Source organism: Salmo salar, chromosome ssa09 (genome assembly GCF_905237065.1).
Source record: "Salmo salar chromosome ssa09, Ssal_v3.1, whole genome shotgun sequence".
Taxonomy (NCBI): domain Eukaryota; kingdom Metazoa; phylum Chordata; class Actinopteri; order Salmoniformes; family Salmonidae; genus Salmo; species Salmo salar.
In genome coordinates, this window is record NC_059450.1 from 133,610,989 (window position 1) to 133,626,666 (window position 15,678).

General features: G+C 43.4%; 1 protein-coding gene and 1 long non-coding RNA gene across 3 annotated transcripts in view; one reads left to right on the top strand and one right to left on the bottom strand.

The window, feature by feature from the left end:
• Nucleotides 1-33: 33 nt before the first annotated feature.
• LOC106612996 (uncharacterized) lies at nt 34-15,485 on the bottom strand. The gene is made up of 12 exons (XM_014214786.2): nt 14,953-15,485; nt 13,473-13,604; nt 12,983-13,357; nt 12,699-12,833; nt 5,183-5,539; nt 4,748-4,950; nt 2,209-2,313; nt 2,016-2,108; nt 1,818-1,928; nt 1,532-1,652; nt 1,087-1,383; nt 34-991 (listed from the first exon to the last, which is right to left on the bottom strand). The coding sequence occupies exons 1-12, from the start codon at nt 15,356-15,358 to the stop codon at nt 132-134; spliced, it is 3,195 nt and encodes a 1,064-aa protein (XP_014070261.1). The 5' UTR covers nt 15,359-15,485; the 3' UTR covers nt 34-131.
• LOC106612998 (uncharacterized) overlaps nt 14,870-15,678 on the top strand; it is a 13,202-nt gene continuing 12,393 nt past the window's right edge. For both annotated transcript variants that reach the window (XR_006771183.1, XR_001330403.2), the window contains exon 1: nt 14,870-15,098. This is a non-coding gene — a long non-coding RNA (uncharacterized lncRNA). The remainder of the gene's footprint in view (nt 15,099-15,678) is intronic.

Below are 15,678 nucleotides of genomic sequence, written 5' to 3' on the forward strand. Positions count from 1 at the left end.
AGGTTCAAAACAAAATGCACAGGGAATCGTTAATCACAATACTTGTAAAACTTGTTCAGTATTTAATGAAATTGTAATTATTTTATTTCAATAAAGTCAATTCTACGAGACTGCTCCTGCAGAATCCCATCCTAAAATCTATGACTTTTAAGATGTGTATTCAGATTTCCCCTTACAGAAAATCTCTTCCCACACTTGTAGCACTGGTGAGGTTTTTCGCCAGTGTGAGTAAGCGTGTGTCTTTTAAGGCCTCTTGCCGTAGTAAAACGTTTTGTGCACAGGGTGCAGGGGTATGGACGCTCTCCTGTGTGAGATCGCATATGAAGTGTTAGATGGCATGATGCTTTGAAGCCCTTTCCACAGTGTTTACAGGTGTAGGGACATTCTCCTGTGTGCGATCGTGTATGCAGCCTTAGTTCTCCTGAGCTAAGGAATGCCTTACCACAGATGCTACATAAATAGTTTTTCTCCCCTGCATGCATCCGCATGTGTCTTGCTAGATGTTGGACAGATGTTTTCCCACAAATAGTGCAACAGTAGGGACGCTCCCCAGTGTGTGTGCGCACATGCCATTTGAGTGAACCTGCACACATGAATTTTCGGTCACAGTGAGAGCATTTGAATGGTCTTTCCCCTGTGTGAACTCGCTGATGTTTTTTCAGACCACACCTGGAAGAAAATCTTTTCTCGCACTGGTTACAATGGAATGGCAATGTGTGAATTCCTATATGTACTTTCAGGGTTTTGGAGCATTTGAAAACTTTACCACAATGAGTGCATTTGTGAGTCTTGGTTATAGGTGCATAGGGGATTCTTTTAGTGCTGCTTGAGGGAAAGGGGTGATAAGTCCCAGATTCCTTAGAACATAAAAGCTTCCGGTCCTCTCCTCGATGCCTAATCCTGATGTGCTGGTGGAGTTTTGCAATTTCAATGTGATTGAATGGGCATAGGGAGCAGGCAAGGATGCGGGATGACATGTCATCATTAAATCCTGTAATGACAAGATCAGGAATGTAGATTGTAAAACAGATGTTATCAATAATTTGTTAACATGAGATCAGTGTTTAAATTCCTGAATCCCCTTACCGTTACTGGGCACTGGGATACACAGAGCAGACGTCTCTGCCGTTGAAATGCCCATCTGCTCCTGTTGCTCCAAATCCTGCCTTATATAACTTATTTCATTGCAGTCTTCATCTTCCCAGTCCTCTTCACTCTGTCTTTCTTCCATTTCCTCCTCCTCTCTGTCCCCATTAGGTTGTCCTCTCTCTTCATCTCTCGTTTTGTCAGAGCTGGGCTGCTCAGAGCCAATGACAACTCTTATTGTTGGAGGGAGGGACAGTGTGGATAGGATGGTATCTGCAGTGTAGTAAGAGAAATAACCTACGAAAGACAGCACACGTTACTCTTGCTATATTTTTTCAGCAGCGTTTTCCTTTCTCTTACCATTACAGCTAAGATGATTGCCACTGACACCTGCATTATCAAGTTCAAATGACAGGAGTTTGGTTTGCTCTGGATGGAGACTTACTCTTTTTCAGGTTTCCATGATGCTGATGGTGCTGAAGAAGTGTCTTCAGCTCTTCAGTGTCAAATATGGCGTGTCCACATTCCTCCAAGACAGAGGGGCCTGCACCGAGCCATGCTTCAGTCTGAGGAGCAGGGGAATTTAGTGTTAAAATACAGTATGCCAGACAACTGATATTATATACACATGGAGTATATTCCATTCAGTTGTACTCCGGCCATCTTTGTAAGCTTAAAACCTAGTTTAGACTAAAAGGATCAAACTTATACTGTGATGCTTTATTCTGTACCTGTGTGAAGTCTGGTACAGGTAGCAGCTCCTCCAGTCTGGAGAGGAACTCCCACACCAGTACCCGCAGTGCTGTGTCATACCGAGGGCCGTAATGTACTGGGAACACCACCTGAAAAATAGATAATGACAAAGTCCTGTGCCAATGCTGATACAAGCAATAGGCACCTGCAAGTCACAAACCAGAAATATCTCTTACCTGAAAGAAGTGCTCCCTCTCGGAAGGGTCTTCCAGCAGGGTTTGGACCAATTCCACAAAGTTAAACTCTGTAGCCTCCAACTTATCATTACTCTGTCAGTAAGCATAAACAAATGACATCGGACATGAACTCAACATGTGGGCTGAAAAAAAAAAAAATGCTTCAAAATGCTGCCAAAATAAGTTAACTTACCTCTTTGTGTACAGAGAATTCTGTCAAAGAACGGATTTTATCCAGGTGAGGCTGGATGGTCACGAGGTCAGCTGTGCACTCATTACGACATAACTCTAGAACCAGCTGAAAAAGAGGTCGAAGTGAGGTAGCACCAGGGGAAAACATACTACAGTCGTAGTCAGATGTTTTGAGAATGACACAAATATTAATTTCCACAAAGTTTGCTGCTTCAGTGTCTTTAGATATTTTTGTCAGATGTTACTATGGAATACTGAAGTTTAATTACAAGCATTTCATAAGTGTCAAAGGCTTTTATTGACAATTACATGAAGTTGATGCAAAGAGTCAAAATTTGCAGTGTTGACCCTTCTTTTTCAAGACCTCTGCAATCTGCCCTGGCATGCTGTCAATTAACTTCTGGGCCACATCCTGACTGATGGCAGCCCATTCTTGCATAATCAATGCTTGGAGTTTGTCAGAATTTGTGGGTTTTTGTTTGTCCACCTGCCTCTTGAGGATTGACCACAAGTTCTCAATGGGATTAAGGTCTGGGGAGTTTCCTGGCCATGGACCCACAATATCGATGTTTTGTTCCGAGCCACTTAGTTATCACTTTTGCCTTATGGCAAGGTGCTCCATCATGCTGGAAAAGGCATTGTTTGTCAGCAAACTGTTCCTGGATGGTTGGGAGAAGTTGCTCTCGGAGGATGTGTTGGTACCATTCTTTATTCATGGCTGTGTTCTTAGGCAAAATTGTGAGTGAGCCCACTCCCTTGGCTGAGAAGCAACCCCACACATGAATGGTCTCAGGATGCTTTACTGTTGGCATGACACAGGACTGATGGTAGCGCTCACCTCGTCTTCTCCGGACAAGCTTTTTTCCTGGATGCCCCAAACAATCGGAAAGGGGATTCAGAGAAAATTACTTTACCCCAGTCCTCAGCAGTCCAATCCCTGTACCTCTTGCAGAATATCAGTCTGTCCCTGATGTTTTTCCTTGAGAGAAATGGCTTCTTTGCTGCCCTTGTTGACACCAGGCCATCCTCAAAGTCTTCGCCTCACTGTGCGTGCAGATGCACTCACACCTGCCTGCTGCCATTCCTGAGCAAGCTCTGTACTGGTGGTGCCCCGATCATAACATTCTGGAGTATATGCAAATTGCCATCATACAAACTGAGGCAGCAGACTTTGAAAATTAATATTTGTGTCATTCTCAAAACCTTTGGCCACGACTGTACACTGAACAAAAATATAAACGTAAAGTTTTGCTCCCATTTTGCATGAGCTGAAATAAAAGATCCCAGAAATGTTCCATATGCACAAAAAGCTTGTTTCTCTCAAATGTGCACCAATTTGTTACATCCCTGTTAGTGAGCATTTCTCCTTTGCCAAGATAACCCCTCCACCTGACAGGTGTGCCATATCAAGAAGCTGATTAAACGGCGTGATTGTTACACAGGTGCACCTTGTGCTGGGGACAATAAAACGCACCATTTTGTCGCACAACACAATGCCACAGATGTCTCAAGTTGAGGGAGTGTGAAATTGGCATGTTGACTGTGGCTGGTCATTTTAGAGACCAGCTACCCGGACAGCTGATTTGTTTGCACAACCAGAGAAATTCTGCACAAACTGTCAATCTGTCTCAGGGAAGCTCATCTGCTTCCTCACCAGTCTTGACGTGACTGCAGATCGGCGTCGTATCCGACTTCAGTGGGCAAATGCTCACCTTCAATGGCCACTGGCATGCTGGAGAAGTGTGCTCTTCACAGATGAATCCCAGTTTCTACTATACCGGGCAGATGGCAGACAGTGTGTACGGCGTTCTGTGGGTGAACTGTTTACTGATGTCAATGTTGTGAACAGAGTGCCCCATGGTGGCGGTGGGGTTATGGTATGGGCAGGCATAAGCTACGGACAATGAATACAATTGCATTTTAATCGATGGCAATTTGAATGCAATGAGATACCGTGACAATATCCTGAGGTCCATTGTCATGCCATTTATCTGCAGCCATCACCTCATGTTTCAGCATGATAATGCCCGGCCCCATGCTGCAAGGATCTGTACACAATTCCTGGAAGCTGAAAATGTCCCAGTTCTTCCATGGCCTGCATACTCAACAGACATGTCACCCATTGAGCATGTTGGGATGCCCTGGATCAACATGTACGACAGCGTGTTCCAGTTCCCGCCAATATCCAGCAACTTCACACAGCCATTGAAGAGGAGTGGGCCAACGTTCCACAATCAACAGTCTGATCCACGCTGCGAAAGAGATGTGTCGTGCTTAATGAGGCAAATGGTGGTCACACCAGATACTGACTGGTTTTCTGATCCACGCCCCTACCTTTTTTTAAAGGTACATGTGACCAACAAACACATCTGTATTCTTAGTCATGTGAAATCCATAGATTAGGCCCTAATTTATTTCAATTGACTGATTTCCTTATATGAACTAACTCAGTAAAATCTTAGAAATTGTTGCATGTTGCTTTTATATTTGTGAATAGTTGCTGCCCATAGTTTTATCGGAATCCTCTGCACATCTCTCACCGTTGCTCTCAGACCCAGGAGGAGTTGGGTCCTCTGCCTGGAACTCAGCAGCTCTGGAACCACCTCTGTCACCAAAATTACAAACTCCTCCAGTTTCCCAAAATGCTTTACAGTATGCTGCTGAGCCACTTGCCACAAGAATGCTGACATCAGGCGTAATGGTGGAGCAAGGAGACGTAGGGAGGAGAGAGTTAAACAGGGACCTACAGTGGGAAACACAAACAAGAATATGTATTACATAATAATACAATCCTAGGACAGTTTTAACCTACAATATTGTATAGGTTAGATCTAAAAATGTCTTTAGCTAGGGTTTGGGATACTAGCCAGCTTCAGTGAATATCTATGAAACTAGGCACCATTTTAAAAGCACTCACACAAACAACATAGGGGCCAAGTTAACATTTTGAGAATGTATAGTACAACTTAATTTACCAGAGTCTTCTGCCTCTGGCAAGGACTTAAGCTGAGTCGACTCCAAAAGCATTGAAGTTCTTGTTCGCTGACTGAGGACAGCATCCATGATGGCAAACCATCTTGTTCCATGACTATTGGAACTATTTTTGCTTGTGTCGTTCTTGATTTTTTTGTATTCCTGTTTCAGCTTTTTTATTTTCTCTCTGCACTGCTTAGACGTCTTCGTAGATCCGAGGGCAGCGAGCTCGGAACTTAGTTTGGTAAAGACTCTCTTGTTTCTCACTGTGGAGAGAAGCTGCTCCTGAACACTCCCATCTGCCCAGAGTGTTAACAACGCATGGACCTCCTCAGGTGACCAGCTGGCTCGAGATTCATCTGTGAATGCACCAGATCTGTTAAAAGCACTTAAACTGGCAAACAATATTACCTAGCAAGTTTAAACAGTTTTCCAAAAATGTGTACTATACTGAACAAAAATAAACAAAACATTCAACAATTTCAAAGAGTTACAAGTCATATGAGGAAATCAGTCAATTGAAATAAATTCATTAGGCCCTAATCTATGTACAGTTGAAGTAGGAAGTTCACATACACTTAGGTTGGAGTCATTAAAAATCGTTTTTCAACCACTCCAAAAGGGTCTTAAACTATAGTTTTGGCAAGTCGGTTAGGACATCTACTTTGTGCATGACAAGTATTTTTCCAACAATTGTTTACTGACAGATTATTTCACTGTATCACAATTCCAGTGGGTCAGAAGTTTACATACACAAATTTGACTGTGCCTTTAAACAGCTTGGAAAATTCCAGAAAATGATGTCATGGCTTTAGAAGCTTCTGATAGGCTAATTGACATCATTTGAGTCAATTGGAGATGTACCTGTGGATGTATTTCAAGGCCTACCTTCAAACTCAGTCCCACTTTGCTTGACATCATGGAAAAATCTAAAATCAGCCAAGACCCCAGAAAATAAGTTGTAGACCTCCACAAGTCTGGTTCATCCTTGGGAGCAATTTACAAACACCTCAAGGTACCACGTTCATCTGTACATACAATTGTACACAAGTAAAAACAGCATGGAACCACACAGCTGTCATACCGCTCAGGAAGGAGACGTGTTCTGTCTTCTAGAGATGAACGTACTTTAGTGCGAAAAGTGCAAATCAATCCCAGAACAAAAGCAAAGGACCTTGTGAAGATGCTGCAGGATACAGGTACAAAAGTATCTATATCCACAGTAAAATGAGTCCTATATTGACATAACCTGAAAGGCTGCTCAGCAAGGAAGAAGCCACTGCTCATGAGGACAAAGATCATACTTTTTGGAGAAATGTCCTCTGGTCTGATGAAACAAAAATAGAACTGTTTGGCCATAATGACCATCGTTATGTTTGGAGAAGAAGGGGGATGCTTGCAAGCCGAAGAACACCATCCCAATCGTGAAGCACAGGGGTGGCAGCATCATGTTGTGGGGGTGTTTTGCTGCAAGAGGGACTGGTGCACTTCACAAAATAGATGGCATCAAGAGGCAGGAAAATGATGTGGATATATTGAAGCAACATCTCAAGACATCAGTCAGGAAGTTAAAGCTTGGTCGGAAATGGGTCTTCCAGATGGACATGGACCCCAAGCATACTTCCAAAGTTGTGGAAAAATGGCTTACGGACAACAAAGTCAAAGAATTGGAGTGGCCATCAAAGCCCTGACCTCAATCCCATAGAAAATTTGTGGGCAGAACTGAAAAAGCGTGTGTGAGCAAGGAGGCCTACAAACCTGACTCAGTTACACCAGCTCTGTCAGGAGGAATGGGCCAACATTCACCCAACTCATTGTGGGAAGCTTGTGGAAGGCTAGCTGAAACGTTTGACTCAAGTGAAACAATTTAAAAGGCAACACTATGAAATACTAATTGAGTGTATGTAAACTTCTGACCTACTGGGAATGTGATGAAAGAAATAAAAGCTGAAAAATTATTCTCTCTACTATTCTGACATTTCACATTCTTAAAATAAAGTGGTGGTTCCTAACTGACCTAAGACAGTGAATTTTTACTAGGATTAAATGTCAGGAATTGTGAAAAACTGAGTTTAAATGTATTTGGCAAAGGTATATGTAAACTTCCGACTTCAACTGTATTTCACATGAATGGGAATACAGATATGGATCTGTTGGTCACAGATAATAAAAAAAAAAAACAACCCTCAGGATCTCGTTGCGGTATTTTTGTGCATTCAAATTGCTATCGATAAAATGCAATTGGGTTTGTTGTCTGCCACCATGGGACACTCTGTTCACAACATTGACATCAGCAAACCACTGACTCACAGGAAGCCATACACATGGGCTGCGGTTGTGAGGCTGGTTGGATGTACTGTCAAATTCTCTAAAGCTAAGTTGGAGGTGGCTTATGGTAGAGAAATTAACATTAAATGCTCTGGTGGACATTCCTGCAGTCAGCATGCCAATTGTGCGCTCCCTCAAAACTTGAGACGTCTGTGGCATTGTGTTGTGTGACAAAAAAATGGCACCGACAGATATGGCAGCTCTGCTTCTAGCTCCTAAGACTTTCCAGAATTGAATCCTTTGTTCGTACCCCCCAGGGCAATTGAACTTATTCCCAGAGGCTGCTTCAAAACACCGCCGGCCGAGAAGAGATATTTGGAGTGGACTTCTAGTCCGACTGAGTAGGCGTGCACACCATCCACAGGTTCCGAGTATATTACTCACTAATGTTCAGTCTCTGGACAATAAAGTAGACAAGCATAGGGCGAGGATCTCCTTCCAGAGAGACATCAGGGATTGTAACATACTCTGTTTCACAGAAACATGGCTCTCTCGGGATATACTGTCCCCATCCATACAGCCAGCTGGGTTCTCAGTACATCGCGCAGACATGAATAAAGAACTGTCCGGGACAAAGAAAGGTGGGGTGGTGTGGTTGTGTTTTATGATTAACTACTCATTATGCGATTGTGATAACATACACACTCCTTTTGTTCACCCGACCTAGAATACCTCAATCAAATGCCGACCGTATTTCTTCCCAAGAGAATTCTCTTCGGTTAGTCTCGGCCGCATATATCCCCCCTCAAGCCGATACCACGACGGCCCTCAAAAAACTTCACTGGACTTTATGCAAACTGGAAACCATATACCTTGAGGCCACATTTATTGTAGATGGGGATTTTAACAAAGCAAATTTGAGGAAAACACTACCGAAGTTCTACCAACACATTGACTGAAGGACTCGCTCTGGAAAAACATTGAACCACTGCTACTCAACTTTAAAAATGCCTTCAAGCCCCTCCCCCGAGCTCCCTTCGGCAAATCTGATCACGACTCCATTTTGCTCCTGCCTTCTTATAGGCAGAAAGTCAAACAGGAAGTACCCGTGCTAAGGTCTATTCAACGCTGGTCTGACCAATCGGAATCCATGCTTCAAGATTGTTTTGATCATCGGATTGAGATATGTTCCGGGTAGCCTCTGAGAATAACATTGACGTATACACGGACATGGTGACTGAGTTCATCAGGAAGTGTATAGGGGATGTTGTACCCACTGTGACTATTAAAACCTACCCAAACCAGAAACCGTGGATAGATGGCAGCATTCGTGCAAAACTGAAAGTGCGAACCACCACATTTAACCATGGCAAGGTGACTGGGAATATGGCAGAATACAAACAGTGTCGTTATTTCCTCCAGAAGGCAATCAAACATGTCAGTACAGAGACAAACTGGAGTCCCAATTCAATGGCTCAGACACAAGATGTATGTGGCATGGTCTACAGACAAGCACGGACTACAAAGGGAAAACCAGCCACACCGTCTTGCTTCCGGACAAGGTAAACACCTTCGACCGCTTTGATGATAACACAGTGGCACCGACGTGGCCCGCTACCAAGGACTGTGGCTCTCCTTCTCAAAGCATGCGCAGACCAGCTGGCTGGTGTGTTTACGTACATATTCAATCTCTCCCTTTCCCGGTCTGCTGTCCCTACTTGCTTCAAGATGTCCACCATTGTTCCTGTACCCAAGAAAGCAAACTGAACTAAATTACTATCGCCCTGTAACACTCACGTCTGTCATCATGAAGTGCTTTGAGAGGCTAGTTAAGGATCATATCACCTCTACCTTACACCTTAGATCCACTTCAATTTGCTTACCGCCCCAATAGATCCACAGACAATGCGATTGCCATCGCCCTATCCCCTATGTTAGAAAGCTGTTCATTGACTATAGCTCAGCATTCAACACCATAGTACCGTCCAAGCTCATCATTAAGCTCGGGGCCCTGGGTCTGAACCCCGCCCTGTGCAACTGGGTCCTGGATTTCCTGACGGGCCGCCCCCAGGTGGTGAAAGTAGAAAACGACACCTCCACTTCGCTGATCCTCAATACAGGTGCCCCACAGGGGTGCTTGCTCAGCCCCCTCTTGTACTCCCTGTTCACCCATGACTGCGTGGCCATGCACGCCTCCAACTCAATCATCAAGTTTGCAGACGACACAGTCGTAGGCCTAATTACCAACAATGACGAGACAACCTACAGGGAGGAGATGCGAGCTCTGGGAGAGTGGTGCCAGGAAAATAACCTTTCACTCAACGTCAACAAAACAAAGGAGCTGATCGTGGAACTTCATGAAACAGCAGAGGGCGCACGCCCTTATCCACATCGACGGGACCGCAGTGGAGAAGGTGGAAAGCTTCAAGTTCCTCGGCGTACACATCACTGACGATCTGTAATGGTCCACCCATATAGACAATAAGGTGAAGAAGGAGCAACAGCGCCTCTTCAATCTCAGGAGGCTGAAGAAGTTCCCTCAAACTTTTATAGATGCACAATTGAGCCTGTCTGTATCACCGCGTGGTATGGCAACTGCACCGCCCGCAACCGCAGAACTCTCCAGAGGGTGGTACGGTCTGCCCACCGCATCACCGGGGGCAAACTACCTGCCCTTCAGAACACCTACAGCACCCGATGTCACAGGAAGGCCAAAAAGCTCAAAGGACATCAACCACCCGAGCCACGGCCTGTTAACCCCACTATCATCCAGAAAGCCAGGTAAGTACAGGTGCATCAAAGCTGGGACTGAAAAACAGCTTCTATCTCGAGGCCATCACTGTTAAATGGGGCTGCAGGATAGTCCAGTGGTTAGAGCGTTGGGCTAGTAACCGAAAGGTTGCAAGTTCAAATCCCCGAGCTGACAAGGTACAAATGTCTTTCTGCCCCTGAAGAAGGCAGTTTACCCAGTGTTCCTAGGCCGTCATTATTTGTTCTTAACTGACTTGCCTAGTTAAATAAAAGGTTTAAAAAAAGAAAATTGCCATCACTAGCCAGCTACCACCCGGTTACTCAACCCTGCACCTTAGAGGCTGCTGCCCTATATACATAGAATCACTGGTCACTTTAGTAATGTTTAAATAATGTTTACATGCTGCTTTACTAATCTCATATGTATATACTGTATTCTATTGCACTGTATTTTAGTCAATGCCACTCCGACATTGCTCTATCTAATATTTACAGTACCAGTCAAAGGTTTGGGCATACATACTAAAGGATTTTATTATTTTTCCTATTTTCTACATTGTACAATAGTGAAGACATCCAAACTATGAAATAACACATTTGGAATCATGTAAGAAGAAAGAAGTGTTAAACAAATAAAAAATACATGTTTTAGATTCTTCAAAGTAGCCACCCTTTGCCTTGCACACACTTGGCATTCTTTCAACCAGCTTCATGAGGTAGTCACCTGGAATGCATTTTAATTAACAGGTGCCTTGTTAAGTTAATTTGTGGAATTTCTTTACTTAATGAGTTTGAGCCAATCAGTTGTGTTGGGACAAGATAGGGGTGGTTTTCAGAAGACAGCCATATTTGGTAAAAGACCAAGTCCATATTATTGCAAGAACAGCTCAAATAAGCAAAGAGAAATGGCAGTCCATTACTTTAGGTCAGTCGATCTGGAGAATTTTAACAACTTTGAAAGTTTCTTCAAGTGCAGTCGCAAAAACCATCAAGCGCTATGATGAAACTGGCTCTCATGAGGACCGCCACAGTAAAGGAATACCCAGAGTCACCTCTCCTGCAGAGGACACGTTCATTCGATTTACCTGCCTCAGAAATTGCAGCCCAAATAAGTTCAAGTAACAGACATCTTAACATCAACTGTTCAGAGGAGACTGCGTGAATCAGGCCTTCATTGTCAAATTGCTGCAAAGAAACCACTACTGAAGGACACCAATAAGAAGAAGACACTTGCTTGGGCCACGAAACACGAGCAATGGGCATTAGACCAGTGGAAATCTGTCCTTTGGTCTGATGAGTTGAAATTTGAGATTTTTAGTTCCTACCGCCATGTCTTTGTGAGACGCAGAGTAGGTGAATGGATGATCTCCGCATGTGTGGTTCCCACTGTGAAGCATGGAGGTGGTGTGATGGTGCTTTACTTGTGACACTGATTTATTTATAGTTCAAAGCACACTTAACCAACAGCATTCTGCAGCGATATGCCATCCCATCTGGTTTGGGCTTAGTGGGACTATCATTTGTTTTTCAACAGGACAATGACCCAACACACCTCCAGGCTGTGTAAGGGCTATTTGACCAAGAAGGAGAGTGATGGAGTGCTGCATCAGATGACTTGGCCTCCACAATCACCCGACCTCAACCCAATTGAGATGGTTTGGGATGAGTGCGACCACAGAGTGAAGGAAATGCAGCCAACAAGTGTTCAGCATATGTGGGAACTCCTTCAAGACTGTTGGAAAAGCATTTCAGGTGAAGCTGGTTGAGAGAATTCCAAGAGTGTGCAAAGCTGTCATCAAGGCAAAGGGTGGGTACTTTGAAGAATCTCAAATATACAGTACCAGTCAATAGTTTGGACACACCTACTCATTCAAGGGTATTTCTACATTGTAGAATAATAGTGAAGACATCAAAACGATGAAATAACACATATGGAATCATGTAGTAACCAAAACAAATGTTAAATAAATCTAAATGTATTTCTTAATTCCATCCTTTTACTTGTGTGTATTGTTGTGAATTGTTAGATACTACTGCACTGTTGGAGCTAGGAACACAAGCATTTCGCTACACCTGCAATAACATTTGCTTAATGTGTATGTGACAAATAACATTTTATTTGAAAACTGCACATTTTAGAGTGGCCATTGTCCCCAGCACAAAACGGTGCATTTTATTGTCCCCAGCACAAGGTGCACCTGTGCAACGACCATGCTGTTTAATCAGCTTATTGATATGCCACACCTGTCAGGTGTGTGGAAAATCTTGGCAAACAAGTTTGTTGATCAAATTTGAGAGAAATAAGCTTTTTGTGCATATGGAACATTTCTGGGATCTTTTATTTCAGCTCATGAAACATGGGACCAACACTTTACATGTTGCGTTTCTGTTTTTGTTGTTTGTTTCTCATTCTGACTATTTTACTGTCTGGTCCCTCAGATGGTTAGCAGACATTGAGTCCGTAAAAAAGGTTCAGAAAGACATCACTAGATGACTTACCATAATGTTCTGCTTCGAGAGGTGAATCAGTCGACTCCAACAGCATAGTAGGTGAATTTATCATAGTAGCTGAGGTTCCTAGTCGGTGACCAAGGAAACCATGGACCTCAGGTGTCCAACTGGATGGAGATTTGTCTGGGGAAGCAACAGATAACATGAGTATTCACACAAACAGGGACATAACTAGCAAAGACAATATTAACTTCCGAGCTTCCAGTCGCATGCCAATTTAGTGTTTTAAAAATGTCACTAGTGTTGATGCTGTACTAGGCAGCTTAACTTACCAGAATCTTTGACTTCTTGTGGGGAATCAGGTTGAGTTGACTCCAAAATATTTCCATCTGAATCTATTACCAAAGTACTTCGTTGGTGACGGAGGACACTATCCATGATGGCAAACCATCTTTCTCTACGGCAGTTGTAGCTCCTCTTCTTATTGTTGTCCTTGATTTTATGATACTCTTGTTTCAGCTTTTTTATTTTCTCTCTGCACCTCTTTGATGACCTGTTAAATCCCAGGGCAGCGAGCTCTGAACTAAGTTTGGTAAAGACTCTCTCGTTTCTCACTGATGAGAGAAGCTGCTCCTGAACACTCCCATCTGCCCAGAGTGTTAACAATGCCACTACCTCCTCAGGCGTCCAGCGGAATGGAGATTCATCTGTGAATGCACCAGATCAGTTGAAGGACACAAGAAAACACAGAAAATGTTATCCAGTAAGGTCATAGGCCATTTAGGCCTACTAAAAATGTAATGGATCAGTGTTTGAGCTTACCATAATCTTCAGCTTTTTGTGGGGAATCAGCCGACTCCAACAGCCTAGAAGCTGAATTTATCCCGCCAGACCCTGAACGGTGACTAAAGAGACTGTGGACCTCATCAGGCATCCAACTGGATGGTGACTTGTCTGTGGAAGCACCAGATAACATGAGTACTCACACAAACAGGGACATAATAACTAGCAAAGATTGTGTAACATGGTATGTGAGAGCTTTGTACTGTACTGCCTCTGCCCAGAGGCCTGGGCTTAGCCTGTGGCACAAGCTGTTTCATTCCCACTGCTGCTGCCAATGTAGCGGGAAAGAAGAGAGCTGCATCATGGCTTTTACGGTGCAGATGCGAGCACCTAACGGACTGCACCACAAAACCCTGGGCCGAGCTATATATTGCTAACATACGCAGTGTTAACCTACACTTGCAAGTAGATTTAGCTATGGAAACACCATTCACCATTTCCTATTGTTACTTAGTTTATAACACTGGGAAACCAGTGGAGGCTGGTGGGAGGAGTAATGGCTGGAATGGTATCAAACATGGAAATCACAGCCATTCCAATCAGCCCGTTCTCCCACCAGCCTCCACTGTGGGGAAACGCATGGAAAGTCACATTGGTGTTGGCATGATGAAAAATAGGCCATGGCCCAATACTTTTTTGCCTGGCCTCCAGGGGTGGAAATACAGGCCAAGTGACAGTGTAAACCAATGGTTTATATATATATACCACTATAACTGGTCTTGTGTGTGTGGGCGCTGTGTTGAAGCCACCGTTGGCACTCCTCCACATAGTAAAATAATATTTTGGAAGCTACAAAAATGCATTTGTCTACATTCGTTTTTGCCACATGGATTTAATTACAGACACCTTAATGCATACTTTTAAATTAGATTGTGCGCTAAGCATGCAAATAATAATCAAATGGCAACCCAGACTATTTGCATTGCCCCCCCACCCCACCCTCATCTATGCATCGTCACTTTAATAGCTCTACCTACATGTACATATTACCTTGACACCGGTGTCCCCGCACATTGACTCTGTACCAGTATATAGCCCCGCTATTGTTATTTACTGCTTGCTCTTTAATTATTTGTTATTCTTAACTGCATTGTTAGTTGTAAGTAAGCATTTCACTGTAAGGTCTACACCTGTTGTATTCGACGCATGTGACAAATACAATTTGATTTAATAAATAAAATAAAAACATTTTCCTTAAAGTATATTACTAATGTTACTGTCCACTAGAACAAAACAAAAAAACGTAAATACATGTAATTCTGTCCTTGAAACTTTTCATTGAAATACTGTAGAATTCCATTAAATCCTATAGAGGACTGCTCCTACTGGGGAGTGCCAATATGGCCGACCGGTGGCTTCAAAGCTTCTCAATGGTCAATACATAGTTTTAGCAATCCAGAGTTTACATACAGCCTGGTGTAAAACCCTACTTTGGAAAAGGGACATTAGTCTAAGTTACCGGGATCTTCCTCCTCTGGTGGGGCATCAGGCGTGGACTCCAAAATATTTTGAGAATTCATTACCAAGCCAGACTCCAACAAGGTACCACTTGGTTGGTGACCGAGGACACTATCCATGATGGCAAACCATCTTCTTCTAAGACAGGTGGAGGCATTCTTGTTTTTGTCGTCCTTGATTTTTTTGTATTCCTGTTTCAGCTTCTTTATTTTCCACCTGCACTGTGTCGATGTTTTGATGAAGCCTAGGGCATCAAGCTCTGAACTAAGTTTGATAAAGACTCTCTCGTTTCTCACTGCGGAGAGAAGCTGCTCTTGAACACTCCCATCTGCCCAGCGTGTTAACAATGCCACTACCTCCTCAGGTGTCCATTGACATGCACAGGACAGGGATTTTTTGTTTTCCATGGTTATTTATTTGCTATTTGTAGAAGTTTATAGAATACCCTTTTCACAATAGTCTGCCTAGCACGGTTCGCATAAATGCAAAGACGCGTATAACTAAACCAAGATAGACCACAGCCTGTCGTTTCAAATGGGAACAAATGAGCAATAGTGGGCAGAACAAGCAATGAGGTAGGCAGAGCCAAGCAGAAGAAAACGTGATCCTATTGGCACGTTCATTTGTCTATCTCCGTTGGGGAACGCCTACTCTGAAGTGCGCGTGAGCAATAACTCTATTCGCCTTTGCACGCCTTCTAAACAACGCGATTTTTGTTTACCAAACT

Coding starts and splice junctions, on each gene's coding strand:
- LOC106612996 (XM_014214786.2), bottom strand. CDS start 15,358: ATGGAAAACAAAAAATCCCTGTCCTGTGCATGTCAATGGACACCTGAG. Junction 1,929..2,015: donor AGAGGGAGCACTTCTTTCAG/GTAAGAGATATT, acceptor TCTATTTTTCAG/GTGGTGTTCCCAGTACATTA. Junction 1,384..1,531: donor TCATGGAAACCTGAAAAAGA/GTAAGTCTCCAT, acceptor TGTCTTTCGTAG/GTTATTTCTCTTACTACACT.